At 42.6% G+C, this 18,710-nt stretch overlaps 1 protein-coding gene across 1 annotated transcript in view; it reads right to left on the bottom strand.

Annotated features, from left to right (window-relative positions):
• Window positions 1-18,710, bottom strand: part of SACM1L (SAC1 like phosphatidylinositide phosphatase) — a 51,254-nt gene that overhangs the window by 28,839 nt on the left and 3,705 nt on the right. The window contains exons 2-4 of the mRNA XM_052636451.1: window positions 7,619-7,716; window positions 4,890-4,964; window positions 3,499-3,626 (exon numbers count right to left, since the gene is read on the bottom strand). Of these exons, the coding sequence (XP_052492411.1) occupies window positions 3,499-3,626; window positions 4,890-4,964; window positions 7,619-7,716 (301 nt within the window). The remainder of the gene's footprint in view (window positions 1-3,498; window positions 3,627-4,889; window positions 4,965-7,618; window positions 7,717-18,710) is intronic.

Raw genomic sequence — 18,710 nt, 5'->3', positions numbered from 1 at the left:
GCAACCGCCCGCCAGCGAAACAGACAACCGAGGAGACGGACACACTTCTAGGAAGGACCTCCCAAGACGAACCAGGGAGAAATAGAAAGTGTGAACAGATTTATTACCAGCAATGACACTGAATCAGTAATTTAAAAACCACCAAAGTCCAGGATCAGACAACTTCACCGGTGAATTAAACCAGTGAACGCCTCTCTGAAACTATTTCAAAAAACTGAAGAGGAAGGAATGCCAAACTCATGCCAAAAGGCCAGTATCACCCGGATACTCACATCAGATCAAGTTATCACACAAACTCACAATCATAGGCCAGTATCACTGATGAACACAAGGCAAAATCCTCAACAAAATACTAGCAAACCAAATTCAGCAATACATTAAAAAGATCATATGCCATGATCAAATGGTACTGAGCCCAAGGATGGGAGGACAGTTCAATACCCACCAATCAAACAATATACTACATTAACTGAAGAATAAAAATCGTATGATCAACAGATGCAGAAAAGGCATTTTACAAAATCTATTATGCATCTGTGATAAGACCTCTCGACAAAGCACGTGTGCTGCGCTTGGTCGCTCAGTCGTGTCCGACTCTTTGCGACCCCAGGGACTGTAGCCACCAGGCTCCTCTGGCCGTGGGATTCTCCAGGCAAGAATACTGGAGAGGGTTGCCAAGCCCTCCTCCAGGGGATCTTCCCAACCCAGAGATCAAACCCAGGTGTCCTGCATTGCAGGTGGATTCTTTCCCATCTGAGCCACCAAGGAAGCTCATGAATACTGGAGTGGGTAGCCTACCCCTTCTCCAGAGGATCTTCCCAACCCAGGAATCAAATCAGGGTCTCTCAGATTGCAGACAGATTCTCTACCAGCTGAGCTACCAGGGAAGCCCATGAAGGGAGCATACCTTATTAATAAAGACCATATCTGATAAACCTATAGCCAGTATCAAGTTCAACAGGGAAAATCTGAAAGCATTTCTTCTAAGTTAAGGAACAAGACAAGGATGCCTATTCTTACCACCTTTACTCAACATATCAGATGTCCTAGCCAACTTGGTGGACATGAGTTTGAGTAAGCTCCGGGAGTTGGTGATGGACAGGGTAGCCTGGCACGCTGCAGTCCATGGGGTTGCAAAGAGTTGGACACAACTGAGAGACTGAACTGAACTGAGCTATAGCAATTAGACGAAAGAAATCAAAGAAATTTAAACTGAAAAGGAAGAACTAAAATTGTTACTGCTTGCAAATGACATGATACTACACATAGAAAACCCTAAAGGAAAGATGCCACCAAAAAAACTAGTAAAAGTTGGGATATAAAATTAATATATTGAAGTCCATCGCATTTCGATACAGTAACAATGAACTAACTGGGAATAGGCATTAAGGAGAAAATCCCATGTACATCTGCATGAAAAGAATAAAATACCCAGGAAAAAAATTTAACCAAGATGGGAAGAAAACATGTCACTGGAAAACTATAAGACAACGATGAAAGAAATTAAAAATGACACAGACTCCCAGAGAACAAACTGATGGTTACCAGTGAGGAGTGCAGGTAAGAAGGATGAGTGAAGTAGGGAAGGGAGACTAAGAGATACAAACTCCCAATTATAAAATAAGCAAGTCATGGGGATAAATTGTACAGTATAGAGAGTACAGTCAATGATACTTTGTATAGTGACAGATGGTAAGGACATTTATTGTGGTGATCATTTTATAATGCATAAAAATACTGAATTACCATGTTGTATACTTGAAACAAATACTGTAAATCAACTATACTTCAATAGGAAAGAAAGGAAGATTCAGTAAAAGTAATATTTCTACTTATTTTCTGATAATCATTTTAGCTGGCTTTCACAATGAATACTGAGACTGATGTTCGTTTTTATCCTTGTCTAAAAAAGTAATTTTTAATGTCTGGTAATACTTAATGTTTAACAAATGATTAACATTTAATCTACACATTACAAATCTACATACTACGAAATTTTTATTTTGGCCTCAACATTGTTTTGAAAAACGGAAGATACAAATAAGCAATTAGTTACACAGCCTGACAACAAACTAGAGCAATCAAGAAGAAATTGTTCACTATTACGGGGCTATTAAATGTAAACAGCCTCACTGCCTTAAATGATCGTGTCTCATAGAGGATGATATATTAATATACTGATTGATATACAAGTAGGAGAAAAAATAGATTTTAAGTTTAAATAAATTTTGAATTTTAAGTTGCTGTTGTGTTCGACTCTTTTGCAACCCTATGGACTACAGCCTGCCAGGATCCTCTGTCCGTGGGATTTGGCAGACAAGAACACTGGAGTGGGCTGCCATTTCCTTCTCCAGGGCATCTTCCTGACCAAGGGATCGAACCCATGTCTCCTGCGTTGGCAGGTGGATTCTTTACCAGTGAGCCAACAGGGAAGGCCATTCTACAGCTTTACTTAGTCAAGAAGACAATAGTGTTAGGACTAATTTTTAAAAATGTCTATTACAGGTAAGATACACGTTTCAGAATAGTTTGCTTTCTCTTAAAAACAAACTTTTTGTAATTCTGGGAATAAAAATACAATGTAAAAATTTTTTAAAGCAAATACTATAATGTACATTTAGAAAACAAATACTCAATAGCTATAAATCTCTAAATATAATGTTGATTTAATGTAGTTTTCAAAAAATAGAAGAGTTAATACCATTCAACTAAGTTTTTTAAAATACTTCAAGCAAAAATAGCTTTGTTTGAATAAGAATACAGGCAGTCTTTGTTTTGCACAATAGGGCTGGACCATGCAAATGACCAGGCTATCCTTCTCAATAATCTTAACCTATGTTAATAATCAACAGGAAAAATTACAACTGTTGCATGACAGATTTTTAAAAACTCAAAACATTAAAATACTCTCCTACTGTAAGTTATAAATGGAAAAATGAAAACATAGTAAAACTAATATTATTTAGTACACTATAATTTAAAACATCAAGAATTTAAAGTATTTTATTTCTTGTCAAAACTGTATCAAGAGTAGCCTGAACAGTGCCTGTGCTGCTCCCATCATGCAACTTATGAGCCATCTGCCCTGTGCCCTGGTGGACTATCACACAGCTAGGCCGGAACCAGTTTCTAACTCTTAAATACGAACTTAAATCTATGTGTTGAGTACATGGGCATTTTCAGTTTGTTCTTTTCTCTTTTATGAAATTTCATATTTTAAGAATTGAGTCAGTTAAAAAAAATAAGCAACAACCCAAGAGCAGTAAAATATACGAAGAGTTATATATATATATATCTCCCTGATCAGGGAACTGGATCCCACATGCCGCAACTAAGAATATGCCTGCCGCCACTAGAGATCCCTCACACTGCAACTAAGATAGCCAGATAAATACATTGTTTTAACTCCACCAAACATTCTGTGTTCCACCTCCCTTCCCCACCCACGCCGCGGGACTTCTTTGGGTTTTGCAATGAGTAAGCGCTTCCAGTCCTTACCTGAATATCAGTTAAGTGCAACATCGTCTTCTTATAAGAAAGGACATCAAAATCTGTTGCTTTCCAGATTACATGATTGAAAAATTCACCTATTTTTTTCTTTTTGGTAATGACAATTAGATAATTACCTGCAAAAAGCAAAGCCAAACTTAGGTAAATAGAAACAAGGCAACCAGAAAGCCAGGAGTGGCAGTCCCTTAAACTCCAGAGGCGGGAGCGTGCTAAATAAAGGACAAGTACGTTTTTAAGGCAATCTTAGAATTTATGAATAGAGAGACAAGCATATTATTTAAAAGTATTTTTTTGAAAGGTCAAATTTTTTCTCAAAAAGGTAACAGCAAAAGCTTTTGGTAACCAGAGTCGTGATCCTAGCAGATAGAAAATGAGAGACAGAAAACACCTCTCTCTCTCTCCTTCCCCCCTAAGTGTGCCCTAAGCATACACGCCTCTGCTCATGCATTTCCCAATGTGCAGCTTGAAGCATGACAGGTCATGAGATTTGGCCAGTGCAGGACAGTGTCCCATCTGCGTCCCCCACGTCGTCCCGTTATTCCACATGGTAGAGATGTGCTTGGCAGCGTAACTAACTGGTTACTGTGACACTCCAAAGATGAGTGGTCAGGAAGCAAGAAGCCATCAAAGCACCATGTATAACACACCAACCCTGATCTTGACCACCTCCTCTCCCTCCCACAAATAAGCCAGGGAACGTTATTCTTCAGATCTGTTTGGGGCTCTAACCAAAAGTGCCCTCTCTGGAAGTTTTCCTAGGTATAGCTCTCTACTAGAACTTGTCACACTGTACTGTAGTAACTTACCATTTAAATGCCTCTCTCACTTGACTGTAAACTGCAGGACAAAAGGGACCTGAATCTTTTATAACAGCATTCAGCATTTTATAGATATAACAGCATTCAGTTATATTCAGCATATAACTGTATGCCTGAAACAATAGGAACTTTTTAAAAGTATGAAATAAAATTTAAATTCGAAAAATCACTCTTTTAATAACTAGAACCAGGTAACATTCTCTAAGATGCTCTATGTCATAATCAACCCCAGTAAGGAGCTGAAGGTATAAAAAACTCTGGTTCATCAATGCATTAAAATTTTTGTGTAAATACTCTTAAAATTTATGAAAAACCTCTAGCAGACTAGAGATTTCAACTCCAGTTGAATAAAACCAAAATCAAAACTTTAAAAAAAAAGAACCTCAGCCTTTTAAATGTAACCACTTACTATTAGGGGTATATTACTTTTAGAAATTAAGTACAAATACCTAAACTACAGATTCACTGCTTCAAGTAAGATATAAAGTGTGCCTTCACCTTTATACTCTGATAGGGTCGATTTAATTACCGTTTGCCCCCACTTTAGCTCATTTTTCTTACCTGCCACCAGATGGATTGTGCCCAGTATACCAAATATTGGTCTCGTGACTGCTGAAGGAGGAATATCTTTCTTGACTTTAAAGAAAAAAGTAAAGGAAAAAAGAAAATTCATTGAGAAAAAGCTCAGCAACAGAAAGAGAAATTTAGTTTCATTTCAATGGTTACTTCAACTAAATCAATGTGCATGCTTTGTTCTAAGAAAGCGATATTCCTTCATTAACGCTAGCCCTGTATTTTGGCAGAATATACGACAAAGATGTCCATGTCACATCACAAAGGTCTCTGCCTGGTCTAGAATATGGTGCCAAAAGTAGCATGCTTCAGCAACCTCACTATGTAAAGTATGGATTATTTCCAACGGCAATTTTCAAATAACTTATTCAGCCTCTTGTCAGAAACCGAATCTATCCCTTTAAGAGAATTAGAAAGTAAATGGAGGTTGAGACGAGATTTTAATTTCAACGTGCAACAAATGGAATGTAAAACAGGACTCCGGTGTTCCTGTCTAAGAATGTGGGAAGTGGGGGCAAAGAGCCAAGAGGGGAAGGAGGCAGGAGAAGGCTCCTCTTGGTGCCTAAGAGCTGACGCAAGCACCCAGGGAGGCCACATCATCAGCTGTGATTCAGCAATGCCCTCATGAACGAAGAGAACCTTAGATGCAAGGTTCGTTTCACAACTGTTAAACTTTAAGCCAATGAGCCACACAAAACATATTTTGTAGAACTCTAGTTTAAGGGATAATGGCAGAAAGGAGGGAAAGTAGGGTCTCCCAGTCAAAGAAGAGTGTTTCGCTACATCCATAGTAACTCTGCTTCCTGAGTCACAATGCACAGCAGGAGAGTAGAGGCTCTGAGAAGGCCTACGTGAGAAAAGCTGCTCCGTGGTTTCACTCAGTTTCCCAAGTTTACATGGCTATAAACTGTTTCTTTCAGTCACACTGTAATTAGCATCCATTCTGAAACACTGCTGTCTTGTGTCTTTACGGCACTCCTGTAATTCTAAAATTTACTTTTCTCTCAATAATTCAATTTACTTAGTAATGCTATGCCATAACTAACCATCATGAAAAATGGGAATACCAGTGCAGTAAAAAGCTCAGAGGACACTCCGAACATGCTGAGAGAACTGATAAATGCACTACTGATAGAGCTGTTAAGTCATAATAACCAGAGTGTGGCAGCAAGGGAAGTAAAAGCGTCAGGCACTCAGCTGTGTCCGACTCTCTGCGGCCCCACAGGCTACAGCCCACGCTCCTCTGTCCGTGGAATCCTCCAAGCAAGAATGCTAGGGTGGGTAGTCATCCCCTTCTCCAGGGGAGTCTTCCTGGCCTAAGGATTGAACCCGGGTCTGCTGCATGGCAGGCAAATGCTTTACCATCTGAGCCACCGGGGTGGTAATTCCTAGGACCATAAGTTTTCACGGAAGAAAAAAGAAAAAAAAAACTCCCCTTTCTGTGGCAATGGTCTGCATTCCCAGTGGTAAAAGGAAACTGGCAGGGAAACTGGGATCAACAGGCTCTCATCATCACTGGCTTAAGGTCAGCATCTCTTCATGTGTCTACCGATGACCACTAACATTTTTACATCCACACTGTTCAAGACCTTTAGCTTTGTCCACTCAAATGGGTCAGCAATCTCTACTTACAAATAAAACGTCACTGACAGGTCAAAAGCGTAATTGAAAATACATCTACACTGACGCTTTTATAAGACACTAGGTTGTATCAATGTGGTATAAAGAAGTTTGGGGACTAAAGTTTAGAAGTAAACTAACAGTGTGATAAAAGCAGTCAGCCATTCTGAGAGAGCAGCCACCAAGCAAGTCACAGGAAAGGCCACATCACCAAACTAAAACAGCCGTCACTCCATTTGGTCAAACGAAGAGTTATATACAGTACTTAACAAGAACAAGCAGATACTCAAGAAAACAGACTTAGTCCTAACTTTCTCACACTTTCGTATCCTATGCAAAATATCTTCATGTTTCACTTTATCCATTCCGAGGATAGTTACTATTTACTGAATGCCTACCCTATGGTCACTCAAATACTGTGCTTCAGGAAAAAAATAAGAGAGTTCTGTCTGGAGGTGAATTTTTAAATAAGTGACATACGACCTTCTAAATGGGATTCTCACATGGCACATTGATTTGTCACTGAAATTATTTCACATTAATCTAGTCAGAAATCAGTGTTCCACACAATTTAACAACAAGTTGTTTTTCACACCCCAGAGAAGCAAAACCGAAATACAGATAGATTAGATAAAGGTTAGGAAAACCATTCTGCCTAAAACATAAGTTTTAGTGATATATATATAATTTTTCATTTATTAAATTATCCTCATAGTCATGAATATTTTCAAACACAAAGCGGTTGTTAAAATTCCACACTTTACGCTAAAACAACTTTCTCACACTCTAATACTTTAAATAGTTAGAGTTATAGTTAATAGAGAGGAACATTAACATCAACAAAATCAATCCTGTTCTAGTACCGTTGAGAAAACAAATAATTAAGTTTTAAAATCCTTATGAACAGTAAAATGCTAAAAATTTCAAGAAAAAGCATAAAATCAAGGCACAAAAATCAAATGAGGTAGTAAGAATTAAATTTTTTCTAAGAAGGCGCTCAGAGATCCACACACCAACACAGACCTCGTCAGTTTAACTACTACTGCAACTGAGATGTAACATCTTTCAGGACGCTCATAACCCTGGCCGTGACGTACCTGAGAGCGTAACTTCTGTGGACACGCGGTCGATGATAAGTACATCATCTGCTCCGTCATCACAAGCTTCCACATAGAATTTTTCAGGGGTGATGTGCCTAAGAAGAAGTTCAAAACCATAAACAACTGAAGGAAATAACATGAACACTTCCCCAAAACCTACTGCAACAAGGTAGTTCAACTTGGCATCATTTCCCCAGCCTTTGAACAGATGAAGCTGTTACGCGGTTCGTATGTGTTCACTGCCACTCTTCTGACTTACTTTAAGGCTGACACGGTTCCAATCTGCTCTGGCAGCACAGTGACTCACAGAAGACAATCACACCAGAATCTAACTCGAGTCAGCAGCTGCAGAGGGAATGCCGCACAGCAGTCAGGAGCACGGCCTGCGGGACCAGACTCACTGCGCTGTGTGAACCTGGGCACGCTCCTTATGCTCTCTGTTCTTCAGTTCCCTTTCCACAAAATAAGGTACCACCAGACTCGTGAAATAGCACTGCTGTGAGGATGCAAAGAGCTAACCATTGAGAGACTCTCAGAACACTTGATACACAGTAACCAAGACGCGTTAGCCAAAAATACTAAGAAACACATTTCCAGGAAATCGCTTAAAATAAACTTTAACATTTTGGCATTTTGTTAGAATGCCACCTATAATGTTCTTGGGGGGAAGACAGACACTCTGCAAAATAAAAAATAGGGTAAAATCTGGGTTGGGAAAGAGTACTCAAAATGTATGCAACTTTTTAACATGAATTCAACAAAAATGAAGTTGGATCTTCAAGAGAGAAACTGGGTAACTTCAGCAAGCAACTGAGCATGGTTCAGGAAATAACCATCAACAAAAACAACAGTGAAAATCAAGATTTGCATGCACTAAAACAATGGAGATTGAGGCTGTTGTTAAGGTGGTGTGTGTATTAATCACGTCCGACTCTTTGCGACCCCATGGACTGTAGCCTGCCAGGCTCCTTTGCCCATGGGATCTTCAAGCAAGAATACTGGAGTGGGTTGCCATTTCCTTCTCCATGGGATTTTCCCAATCCAGGGATTGAACCTGTATCTCTTGTGTCTCCTGCACTGGCACCTGAGAAGCCCATTGGGTTTATTATAATATTATTAAGACAGATAATAATAAACTATGGCCTCAAAAAGTTGGGAGTATAAAATGAAGAAGGGCAAAGGTTAACAGAGTTTTGCCAAGAAAACACATTGGTCATAGCAAACACCCTTTTCCAACAACACAAGAGAAGACTCTACATACACATGAACATCACCAGATGTAATTAGTCCCAACTTTGCTCATTACTCTTGAGAGTCCCTTGGACTGCAAGGAGATCCAGCCAGTCCAATCTAAAGGAGATCAGCCCTGGGATTTCTTTGGAAGGAATGATGCTAAAGCTGGAACTCCAGTACTTTGGCCACCTCATGCAAAGAGTTGACTCATTGGAAAAGACTGATGCTGGGAGGGACTGGGGGCAGGAGAAGGGGACGACAGAGGATCAGATGGCTGGATGGCATCACCGACTTGATGGACATTATTTTGGGTGAACTCCAGGAGTTGGTGATGGACAGGGAGGCCTGGCGTGATGCAATTCATGGGGTCGCAAAGAGTCGGACACGACTGAGCGGCTGAACTGAACTGTGTAATGCGGGCCAAGTTAGGAGTGTTACCTCACGCCAGGCCTTGTTAGGTACTAGAGGTACAAAGTCTCCGGATAACAGAGCTTACATGGCAACGGGAAAGACAATACACATGGAAGTGATTCCGTGATTTCAGATGGTGATCTGAACTACAAAGAAAATAAAGGGGCCTCCAGTTCAAGAAGGTAGAGGGACATGCGTTCATCTCATCCTGCGAGAACACCAAAATCACAACCATCTGTTGAACTACCATCAACAGGAGGATGCTGGAACCTATCAAAAATGATACTCCATGACCAAAGACAAAGGGAAAACCACAGCAAGACAGCAGGAGGGGCACAATCACAATAAAATCAAATTGCATACCCGCTGGGTGGGCGACCTACAAACTGGAGAGCACCAAAGAAGTTTCCCCACTGCTGTGAAGGCTCAGAACCCCATGTCGGGCTTCCCGGCCTGGGGAACCAACGGAGGGACTGGGAGGCCCCGGGGAATGCGACCTTGAGGCCAGCAGGATTTGATTACAAGACTTCCCAGAACTGGGAAGGACTTCCACAGGACTTCCACGCTGCTGCTGCTGCTAAGTCACTTCAGCCATGCCCGACTCTGTGACCCCAGAGACGGCAGCCCACCAGGCTCCCCTGTCCCTGGGATTCTCCAGGCACGAACACTGGAGTGGGTTGCCATTTTCTTCTCCAATGCTTGAAAGTGAAAAGTGAAAGTGAGGTCGCTCAGTCATGTCCAACTCTTAGCAACCCCATGGACTGCAGCCTTCCAGGCTCCTCCATCCATGGGATTTTCCAGGCAAGAGTACTGGAGTGGGGTGCCATCACCTTTTCCTCAGGAGGATGCTGGAACTCACCAAAAAAAAGATATCCCATGTCCAAAGACAAAGAAGAAGCTGCAGCAAAGACGGGAGGAGGGGCGCAATCACAATCAAATCAAATCCCATACCCATCACGTGGGTGACCCAAAACTGGAGAAGACGACGACCAAAGAAGTTCTCCCACTGCTGTGAGGGTTCGGAATCCGCAGGGCTTCCCAGTCCGGAGATCTGACAAAGGGACTAGGAATCCCCAGGGGATCTGGCCGCGAAGGTCAGCAGGACTTGATCACAGGACTTCCACAGGACGGGGGGAAACAGAGCCTCCAGCCTTGCAGGGCACAAACAAAACCCTGGGCACACCAAGACCCAGAGCAAAGGAGCGGTGCGCCCACAGGAGTCCAAACCGAGACCACCTGCTAGCGTTGGAGGGTCTCCTGTGGGGGCGGGTCTGCAGGGGCTCCCCACAGGACGGGGCACAGCAGCAGCAGGCCCGGAAGGGCCCCTTGGTGTAAGCCCTCTTGGAGGTCACCATCAACCCTGCCACAGAGCCTGCAGACGCCAGGGCTGGGTTACCTCAGGCCAAACAACTACCAGGGAGGGAGTGCGACTCCACCCCTCAGCTGACAACTGGATGGAAGCTTTACTGCGCAAGGCCCTGCCCTCCAGAGCAAGACCCAGTGTTTCCCACGACCAGTTCCTCCCATCTGGAATCTTACACAAGCCTCTTAGCTTCCTCCATCAGGGGGCAAACAGAAGAAGCAAGGAGTGGCTTCTTGCCACAGTGGCTGAAAAAAAATCCATATTACAGAAAGTTAATCAGGATGAAAAGCAAAGTTATGTCCCTGAGGAAGGGACAATATAAAACCCCCAAAAAACAACTAAATGAAGTAGAGATAGGAAACCTTTCAGAAAAAGATTTCAGAGTAATGATAGGGAAGATGATCCAGGATCTAGGAAAAACAATGAAGAAGATTCAAGAAATGTCTACCAAAGACATACAAGAACTAAAGAACAAGCAAACAGAGATGAATAAGAAATACACTGGTCGGAGTCAATAGCAGAATAGTTGAGGCAGAAGAACAGATAAATGGCCTGGAGGCCAGACTGGTGGAAATCACTGCCACAGAAGAGAATACAGAGAAAAGAAAGAAAAGAAATGAAGACAGCCTCAGAGACCTCTAGAACAAGATCAAACGCACCAACATTAGCATTATAGCGGTCCCAGAAGGAGAAGAGAAAGAGAGAAAGGATCTGAGCAGAGAGAGTCCCAGACAGGATAAACCCAAGGAGGAACACACAGAGACACATAGTAATGAAACTGACAAAGATTAAAGACAGAGATAAAATATTAGAAGCAACAAGGGGAAAATAACGTATAAAGGAACTCCCATCGGGCTATCAGCTGATTTCTCATCAGAAACTCTACAAGCCAGAAGGGAATGGCACCATATGTTTAAAGTGATGAAAGGGAGGACTCTACAACCAAGAATACTCTACCCAGCAAGACTCTCCTTCAGAGGGGACGGAGAAATGAAAAGCTTTCCAGACAAGCCAGAGTGAAGAGAATTCAGCACCACCAATCCAGCTTCACAGCAAATGCTCTAGGAACTTCTCTAGGCAGGAAATACAAGAGAAGGAAAACACCTGAAGAAAATAAACCCGAAACAATCAAGGAATGGTAATAAGGTCTTACACATCGATAACTACCTTAAATGTAAATGCATTAAATGCACCAACCAAAAGACTGACTGGGTGGATTAAAACACGCAGGTACGCACTTTCACTTAGCACACTCTGCTTGACCCTCCAATAGTATATAATTATTTTATATTGTTTAATTATGTTACCATTATGGCTTGCAACCGTAATTAACTTTTATTTTTTTGTCTGGCTATTGACTGTGAAAACTGACAAACATCTTTCACTACTGTGATAACGTAACTATTACTCACTTAATACCATTGGAGCATGACTGGTCAACAGAAAAATAACAACTCTGTATCACCGAAACTACAACTTAATAGAAACAACTGTAGTCACTTTTCAAAATCCAGGTGCATATCAGAATTATCTTGAAATGTTTTGAAGAATACAAATGCCCAGGTATTTACACTTGTTTGACTTACTATGAATAGAATGTTAGATTTCCAATTTAAAAAATAGATACATAACAAGCAACAAAAGTTTACATACAGCACAGGGAACTATAGTTGATATCTTGTTACAACCTATAATGGAAAATAATTTCAAAAATAATATGTGTATAACTGAATCACTTTGCTGCACACTGGCAACACTGTAAGCCAACGATACTTCAATGAAATATATATATTAAGAAAAAAAAAAGAGCCGCAGAATAGGAGAGCACAGAAAGGAAGAACGGGGAGAGGAAGAAAGAGAGGGATACAATCCAGGACGCTCAACATCCGCTGAGCAGGAACTTCAGGACAGCAGACAAAAAAAGAAATCTATCAAAGAAACCTCAAACCAAAGGACAAGTTTCCAGATGTAAAAGGGCTACCAAATAAACATGCACAGCGCACACGTGTGTGCGCGCGCACACACACACACAGGCACATTCAGGGTAAAACTACAAAACACCACGCAGACACAATCCTAAAGTTTCTAGGGGAAAAAAAAAAAACAGCCAAAAAAGTAAGAGAAAGAAGTACTGAAATATTCAACAGTCAAACTACTGGATTACTCAACAGCAACACATTCTGGACTATTTAACAGCAAGGTCTTCAATTCTAAAGGATAATAATTCTCAGTCCTAGTTGAGAATTCTATACTTAGCCACAGTATCATATAAATGCACCTGAGGACAAAATGGAAACATTTGCAGACGTGCAACATCTGAAAAGATACTTCTCTTTCACTCTTTCTGAGAAAGAAGGAAAAGCTCTTTCACCAAAATGGAGTAAATCGACAGTCAGAATCCAGAGCAGGAGAGAGATAAAAGACATTGTCCCGATGATGGTAAAGCGAGGGTCCAGGCCAACAGCTTACACAACAGGCCTAAGGAACAGCCAGTCAGATTAACGCAGAGAGGACAGGGCTCCCAGAGGCGGAAATGAATCGACAGCTACCTGACTTATCTGAGAAGTTTTATCGCTGTCCCAGAGACTGAAGATTTATTAGCAATAGGAACACAAAGGAAAGCCAAGCAAATAAAATACAAGCAGTTTTTTTTAAAAAACTCCTTATTTTGCACTGGGGTCTAGCCCATTAACAACCAATGTTGCGGTGGTTTCAGGTGAACAGCCGTACATAGAGTTGTATCCACTCTGCCCCAAACCCCTCTCCCATCCAGGATGCCACATCACATCGCGCAGAGTTCCACGAGCCGTGCAGTGCGTCTGTTAGTCATCCATTAAACACAGCAGTGTGTACATGCCCATCAAAAAAGACACTTTCTAATTCAAGGAAAAACAAAGCGCTTTTATAAGCAAATATAATAACATACTGTTGATGTCCTTTGAGTCAATCATATGCAACCATAATAATGTGAGCACTGAATCTCTTAAAATTACCACATTGAGAGAAGAGAAAGAGAGGTACAAAAACTAAATTCCCATTCTTTGAAGCAGAAAGTCATCATGTGACTAAAACTGAAAAAAAATCATTAAATGGCACTGCAAGCGTGTCATTCACAGGCGCAGAGCGAAGCACCGGAGGAAACTGCCTACAAACATGAAAGCAGGTCTCTGGGACAGCGGGGCTTGGGAGTGTGAAGAGTGCTCTTTACAATAAGCGTTGTTCGTTTCAAACCGCTCTCTTGTATTAGATGACAATGAGAATTAACTTTTGAAAGGTGTTAAAAGAACAAAAACAAACATAAGAGTAACTGTGGATCAAGCTAAAAAAAGAGTTCCATCTAGCCCAAGGGCTCTGGGAGCTTTGCTGACTCTAAGTTACTACTGGGCTGCCAGCAGGCTGCGCTGATCGATGTTATTGAAAACAGTTTACGAATTGGAAAAATGAAGATACGAACAGTGACTGCTACCTAATCAACATTTCTAAGAGTAATTACAAGTAACAGCCCAGAAGCCCACTAATCTTAACAGCAAGTATCATTCCAACTCGTATCTTGTTTAGTCCTGCGGTCCTGTCAGACTCTTTTCGATCCCACGGACTATAAGCCGCCAGGCTCCTTTGTCCACGGGATTTCCCGGGCAAGAATACTGGAGTGGGCTGCCACTGCCTGCTCCAGGGGATCTTCCCGACCCAGCGATCGAACCCACTTCTCTCATGTCTCCTGCACTGGAAGGCGGGCTCTTTACCACTAGCGCTACCTGGGAAGCTCTGCGGCAGTTACACTGTACCCAATAAGAGAGAAGAACTGGGTTTTCTCTGATTAGAAGCTCTACAAACCATCACTAAAGCCAAGTTCTGCCTGGAGTTGGTCCAAAATCAACCAGTCAACAGGCTACACCAAGTTCTCAACGGATTAAGTACACAGAAACTAAGAACACTCGATGATGAACAAATATAGGCAAGGGACTTCCCTTGTGGTCCAGTGGTGAAGACTCCCTGTTCCCAATGCAGGGGCATGGATTCCAGCCCTGGTTTGAGGAACTTAAGATCTCACATGCCCCTCTCTGTGGCCAAAAAAAAAAAAAAATCCTAAGATAAAAATTAAGATTGATTCTCTGGTTTGCAAATGTGTGTGTGTGTGTGTGTGTGTGTGTGTGTGTGTGTGTGTGTGTGTAGGCAAGATTTTCTTCCTGTTGCAAAAGGAAAAGTGTGTGTGTGTGTGTGTAGGCAAAATTTTCTTCCTGTTGCAAAAGGAAAAATAATGGCCCTCAACTGATGTGATGTTTTTTTCAAATTACTTATCTTACAAGGTAGATTTCAGAAGTTAAAGAAATTCCCTGTGAGAAGATTATTTGGTCATTAACTAAGCTGTTGATATCAAATCTCTAAAGTTCAGAGTAATATCGCATACTAAAATAAACTGGTGAAGTCATAAGAATCCAGGAGGTGTTAACAATTCTAACTCAACAGGAATACTACCTGGTGTCTTTCAAGACAGCGGACTTGACATCAACCCAGAGTTCTGGCCTCTGTTAAGATGACACTTAGTTTTTGGAAGACACATCAAAGTAGGCCCAAGCTTGAACTCTCTCTTCTTGATCCCAGAGACCATGGACTTCAAAGCCCATTAGGTTTTAAAAATAAAGGGCTGTTAGGTCCATGGAGATGTGTGGCCAAGATGGCAAAGGTAGGAAGATTGTGAACTCGCCTCCTCCCACAGGCACACCCACGTCACATTTACAGAGCAACTACCGATGAGACAAAGGCAAAGACCAGCAGGAGAGAGCCTCTATAACTACGGACACAGAGAAGGAACCACAAGACCGGCAGGAGGGAGGAGACGCAGGCTAGGCAAGATCCATACCCCCGGGCAGGTGCCCCCCCAAAAGGGAGGATACCTCAACTGCAGAGGCTCTCCCCAAGGCGCGAGGGCCCCAGCCCCACGCGGAGTGGGCGCTCCAGCTGGGCGCGCCTCCACTGGGAAGGCCAGTCCCTACAGCATTTCACTTCGAAGGCCAGTGGGCCTTACTTTCAGGAGAGCCAGAGGGCTGTGGGAAACAGATTCCACTCTTAAAGGGCGCACACAGAATCTCCCATGCTCCAGCACAGAAGCAATCATTTGAAAGGAGCCTGGGTCAGACTCACCTGCTGACCCCAGAGGGAGAAGGATGGTAGCAGACATCCCCCCCTCTATCACAAGGTCGCTGGCCCTGGCACCTGCCACTCTGGAATCCTCTTAGCTTATCAGCACAAGGACCTCGCCCCACTAGCTGCCTAGCCTGGCCTGACTCCACAAGCGTCAGTACTGGGACACCTCAGGCCAAGCAACTGGCCAGGCAGAGAAACAGCCCACCTACCCACCAGCAGACATGCTGTCCCAGCCCTGTAACACCAAAGGGCACGGGATCAGCCCTAGACACCTGGGTCCCGGGACTAGCCCCAGGATCGCCAGGACCCTGCAACCAGGGCCCTGGGACCCAGCTCCACACACCAGTGGGCTGGCACCACCCCTGGGGCCCCCTAGGTCCCAGCCCCACAGTCCAGTGGGCAGACAACAGCGCCAGGACCACTGCAGCCCTACAGCCTGCCATATCAGAACCCAGCCGCACATTCTGAGACCGAGCTCTGCCCACCAGCAGGGCAACTCCAGCTCTGGGCCACCGTGCACTCTGCAGCCAGTGGACACGGCCAGGAAAATCACCTGCATCCACAATGAGTAGTTAAGGGATACGCAAAACAAAAAGATACAAAGCATGATGTCAAATGAGTAAACACGCGGGGCTGGGGGTGGGGAGGAGAGCAGTGAAAGTGCAGGGTGGTTACAGTGCTTTTCACTTAGGAGAGCAGCAGCTTAAAATAATGATCGAGACTTCTATACATAAACCTCACAGTAACCACAAACCAAAAATCTATAACAGATACACACATGCGTGCACGCACGCACACAGACACACACAGGACTTCTTCCAAGTGCACAGGGAACATTCTCCAGGACAGTGTGTTGGGAAAACTGTGGACAGCTACGTGTAAAAGCACTAAAGCGTTCCCTCACACCGTGCACAAGGGTGAATTCAAAGCAGATTAGAGATTTAAATGCAAGCTATGAAGACATAAATTTCTAGAAGAAAACATAGGCACAATGCTTTCTGACATCCATCTCAGTAATTTTTTTTTTTGATATGTCTCCGCAGGCAAAGGAAACAAAATAAAAAATAACAAATGTAACTACATCAAATTAAAAAGCTTTCGCACAGTGAAGGAAACTATGAACAAAAGGCAGCCTCCTGAATGGGAGAAGTTATATGCAAATGATATATATGACATACAGAACTCTAACAGCTCAAGAGGAAAAAGACGAGCGACCTGGTTAAAAAATGGGCAGAGGATCTGAACAGACATCCTTCCAAGCAGACATTCAGATGGCCAACATTCACATGAAGAGGCGCCCCGCATCACTACTCATGAAGGAAATGCCAATCAAAACCACAACGAGACGCCGTCTCTCACTTGTCAGCTGGCTGTTATCAAACAGACAACAAAGAACAAGTATTGGCAAGAATGTGGAGAAAATGGAACCCTTGTGCCCTGGTGATAAATCAGTGCTGCTGCTAAGTCACTTCAGTCGTGTCCGACTCTGTGTGACCCCATAGACGGCAGCCCACCAGGCTCCCCTGCCCATGGGATTCTCCAGGCAAGAACACTGGAGTGGGTGGCCATTTCCTTCTCCAATGGGTGACAGTGAAAACTGAAAGTGAAGTGGCTCAGTCGTGTCCGACTCAGTGACCCCATGGACTGCAGCCCACCAGGCTCCTCCGCCCATGGGATTCTCCAGGCAAGAGTACTGGAGTGGGGTGCCATTGCCTTCTCCGATAAATTAGTGCAGTCACTATGAAAAAGAGAAGGGAGATTCCTCAAAAAATTAAAAACAGAAGTACCATATGATCCGGCAATTCCACTCCTGGGTATTTAACTGAAGAAAACAAAAACGGTAATTAGAAAAAATAAATGCATTCCTACATTCAATGCAACATTATTTACAAAAGCCAAGATATGGAAACAATCCAAGTGCTCGTCAATAGAGAAATGGATAAAGATGATGTGTTTTATATACATATATATATATACACACACACACACTGGAATATTACTCAGCCATAACAAAACAATGAAATCTTGCCATTGTTAACAACCGATGAACTAAAAGGGTATCATGGTGAATGAAATGAGTCAGAACGAGAAAAGCAAAATCTGTATGACTTCAACTGTATGTAGACTCTAAAAGACAAAGCAAAGACACAAACCTAAAGGAACAGAAGCGGAATCACAGACGCAGGGAACGGGGTGCTGGGGCGGGGGGCGGGCGATGCAAGATTGGAGGGAGGGAGAGGGAGGAAAGGAATACGTGAGGGAGATTAACAGGTACAAACTTCTAGTTAGAAAATAAATGAGTCAAGGGTATGAAGTGTACCATGTGGGAAATACAGTCAATAGTTATTAATATCTTTGTATGATGAAATAGCACAACCAGATTTATACTCTATGAAAAGCACAAAAATACCAAGTCATTATGTTGTGTACCAGAAACTAACATAGTGTTGTAGGTCAATTATACTTAAAAAACAAACTCCTAAAAAAGAGATCAGATTTGTGGTCATCAGAGGCCAGGCAGGGGGAGGCACAAGTGGATGCAAGCAATCAGGAAGAGAGGTGTGAGAAAGATCTGAATGCTCACTGTACTGGACAGACTTCGGACGCCGTCATCACACTAGCCCAGCCTACGTCTGTTCTCAGGGCTCCAGCGCCTCTGCCCTGGTTGACCTCCCAGCTATGACAATTTTTTGAAAAAGGCCACTTCTTAACTGAGGACACAGCTGGAAGAAACACCTTTCAGTGTTTCCAATAATGGACTTCTGTTGTCAACTGTCTTGTAATTTCAAATTTGTCACTGTTTGACATCAAGCTTACATAAATGATTTAAATGAAAAAGGATACTCAGAACTGCCTGGATGTTAAAGTTATATAAATTTCAGATTCCAAACAAATCAATATTGTTTTATACATGTTCAAATTAAAATTGAACATGCC

Source organism: Budorcas taxicolor, chromosome 1 (assembly GCF_023091745.1).
Source record: "Budorcas taxicolor isolate Tak-1 chromosome 1, Takin1.1, whole genome shotgun sequence".
NCBI lineage: Eukaryota > Metazoa > Chordata > Mammalia > Artiodactyla > Bovidae > Budorcas > Budorcas taxicolor.
Note: the sequence above shows the minus strand (reverse complement) of the source record. Positions and strands in the feature narration are given on the sequence as shown.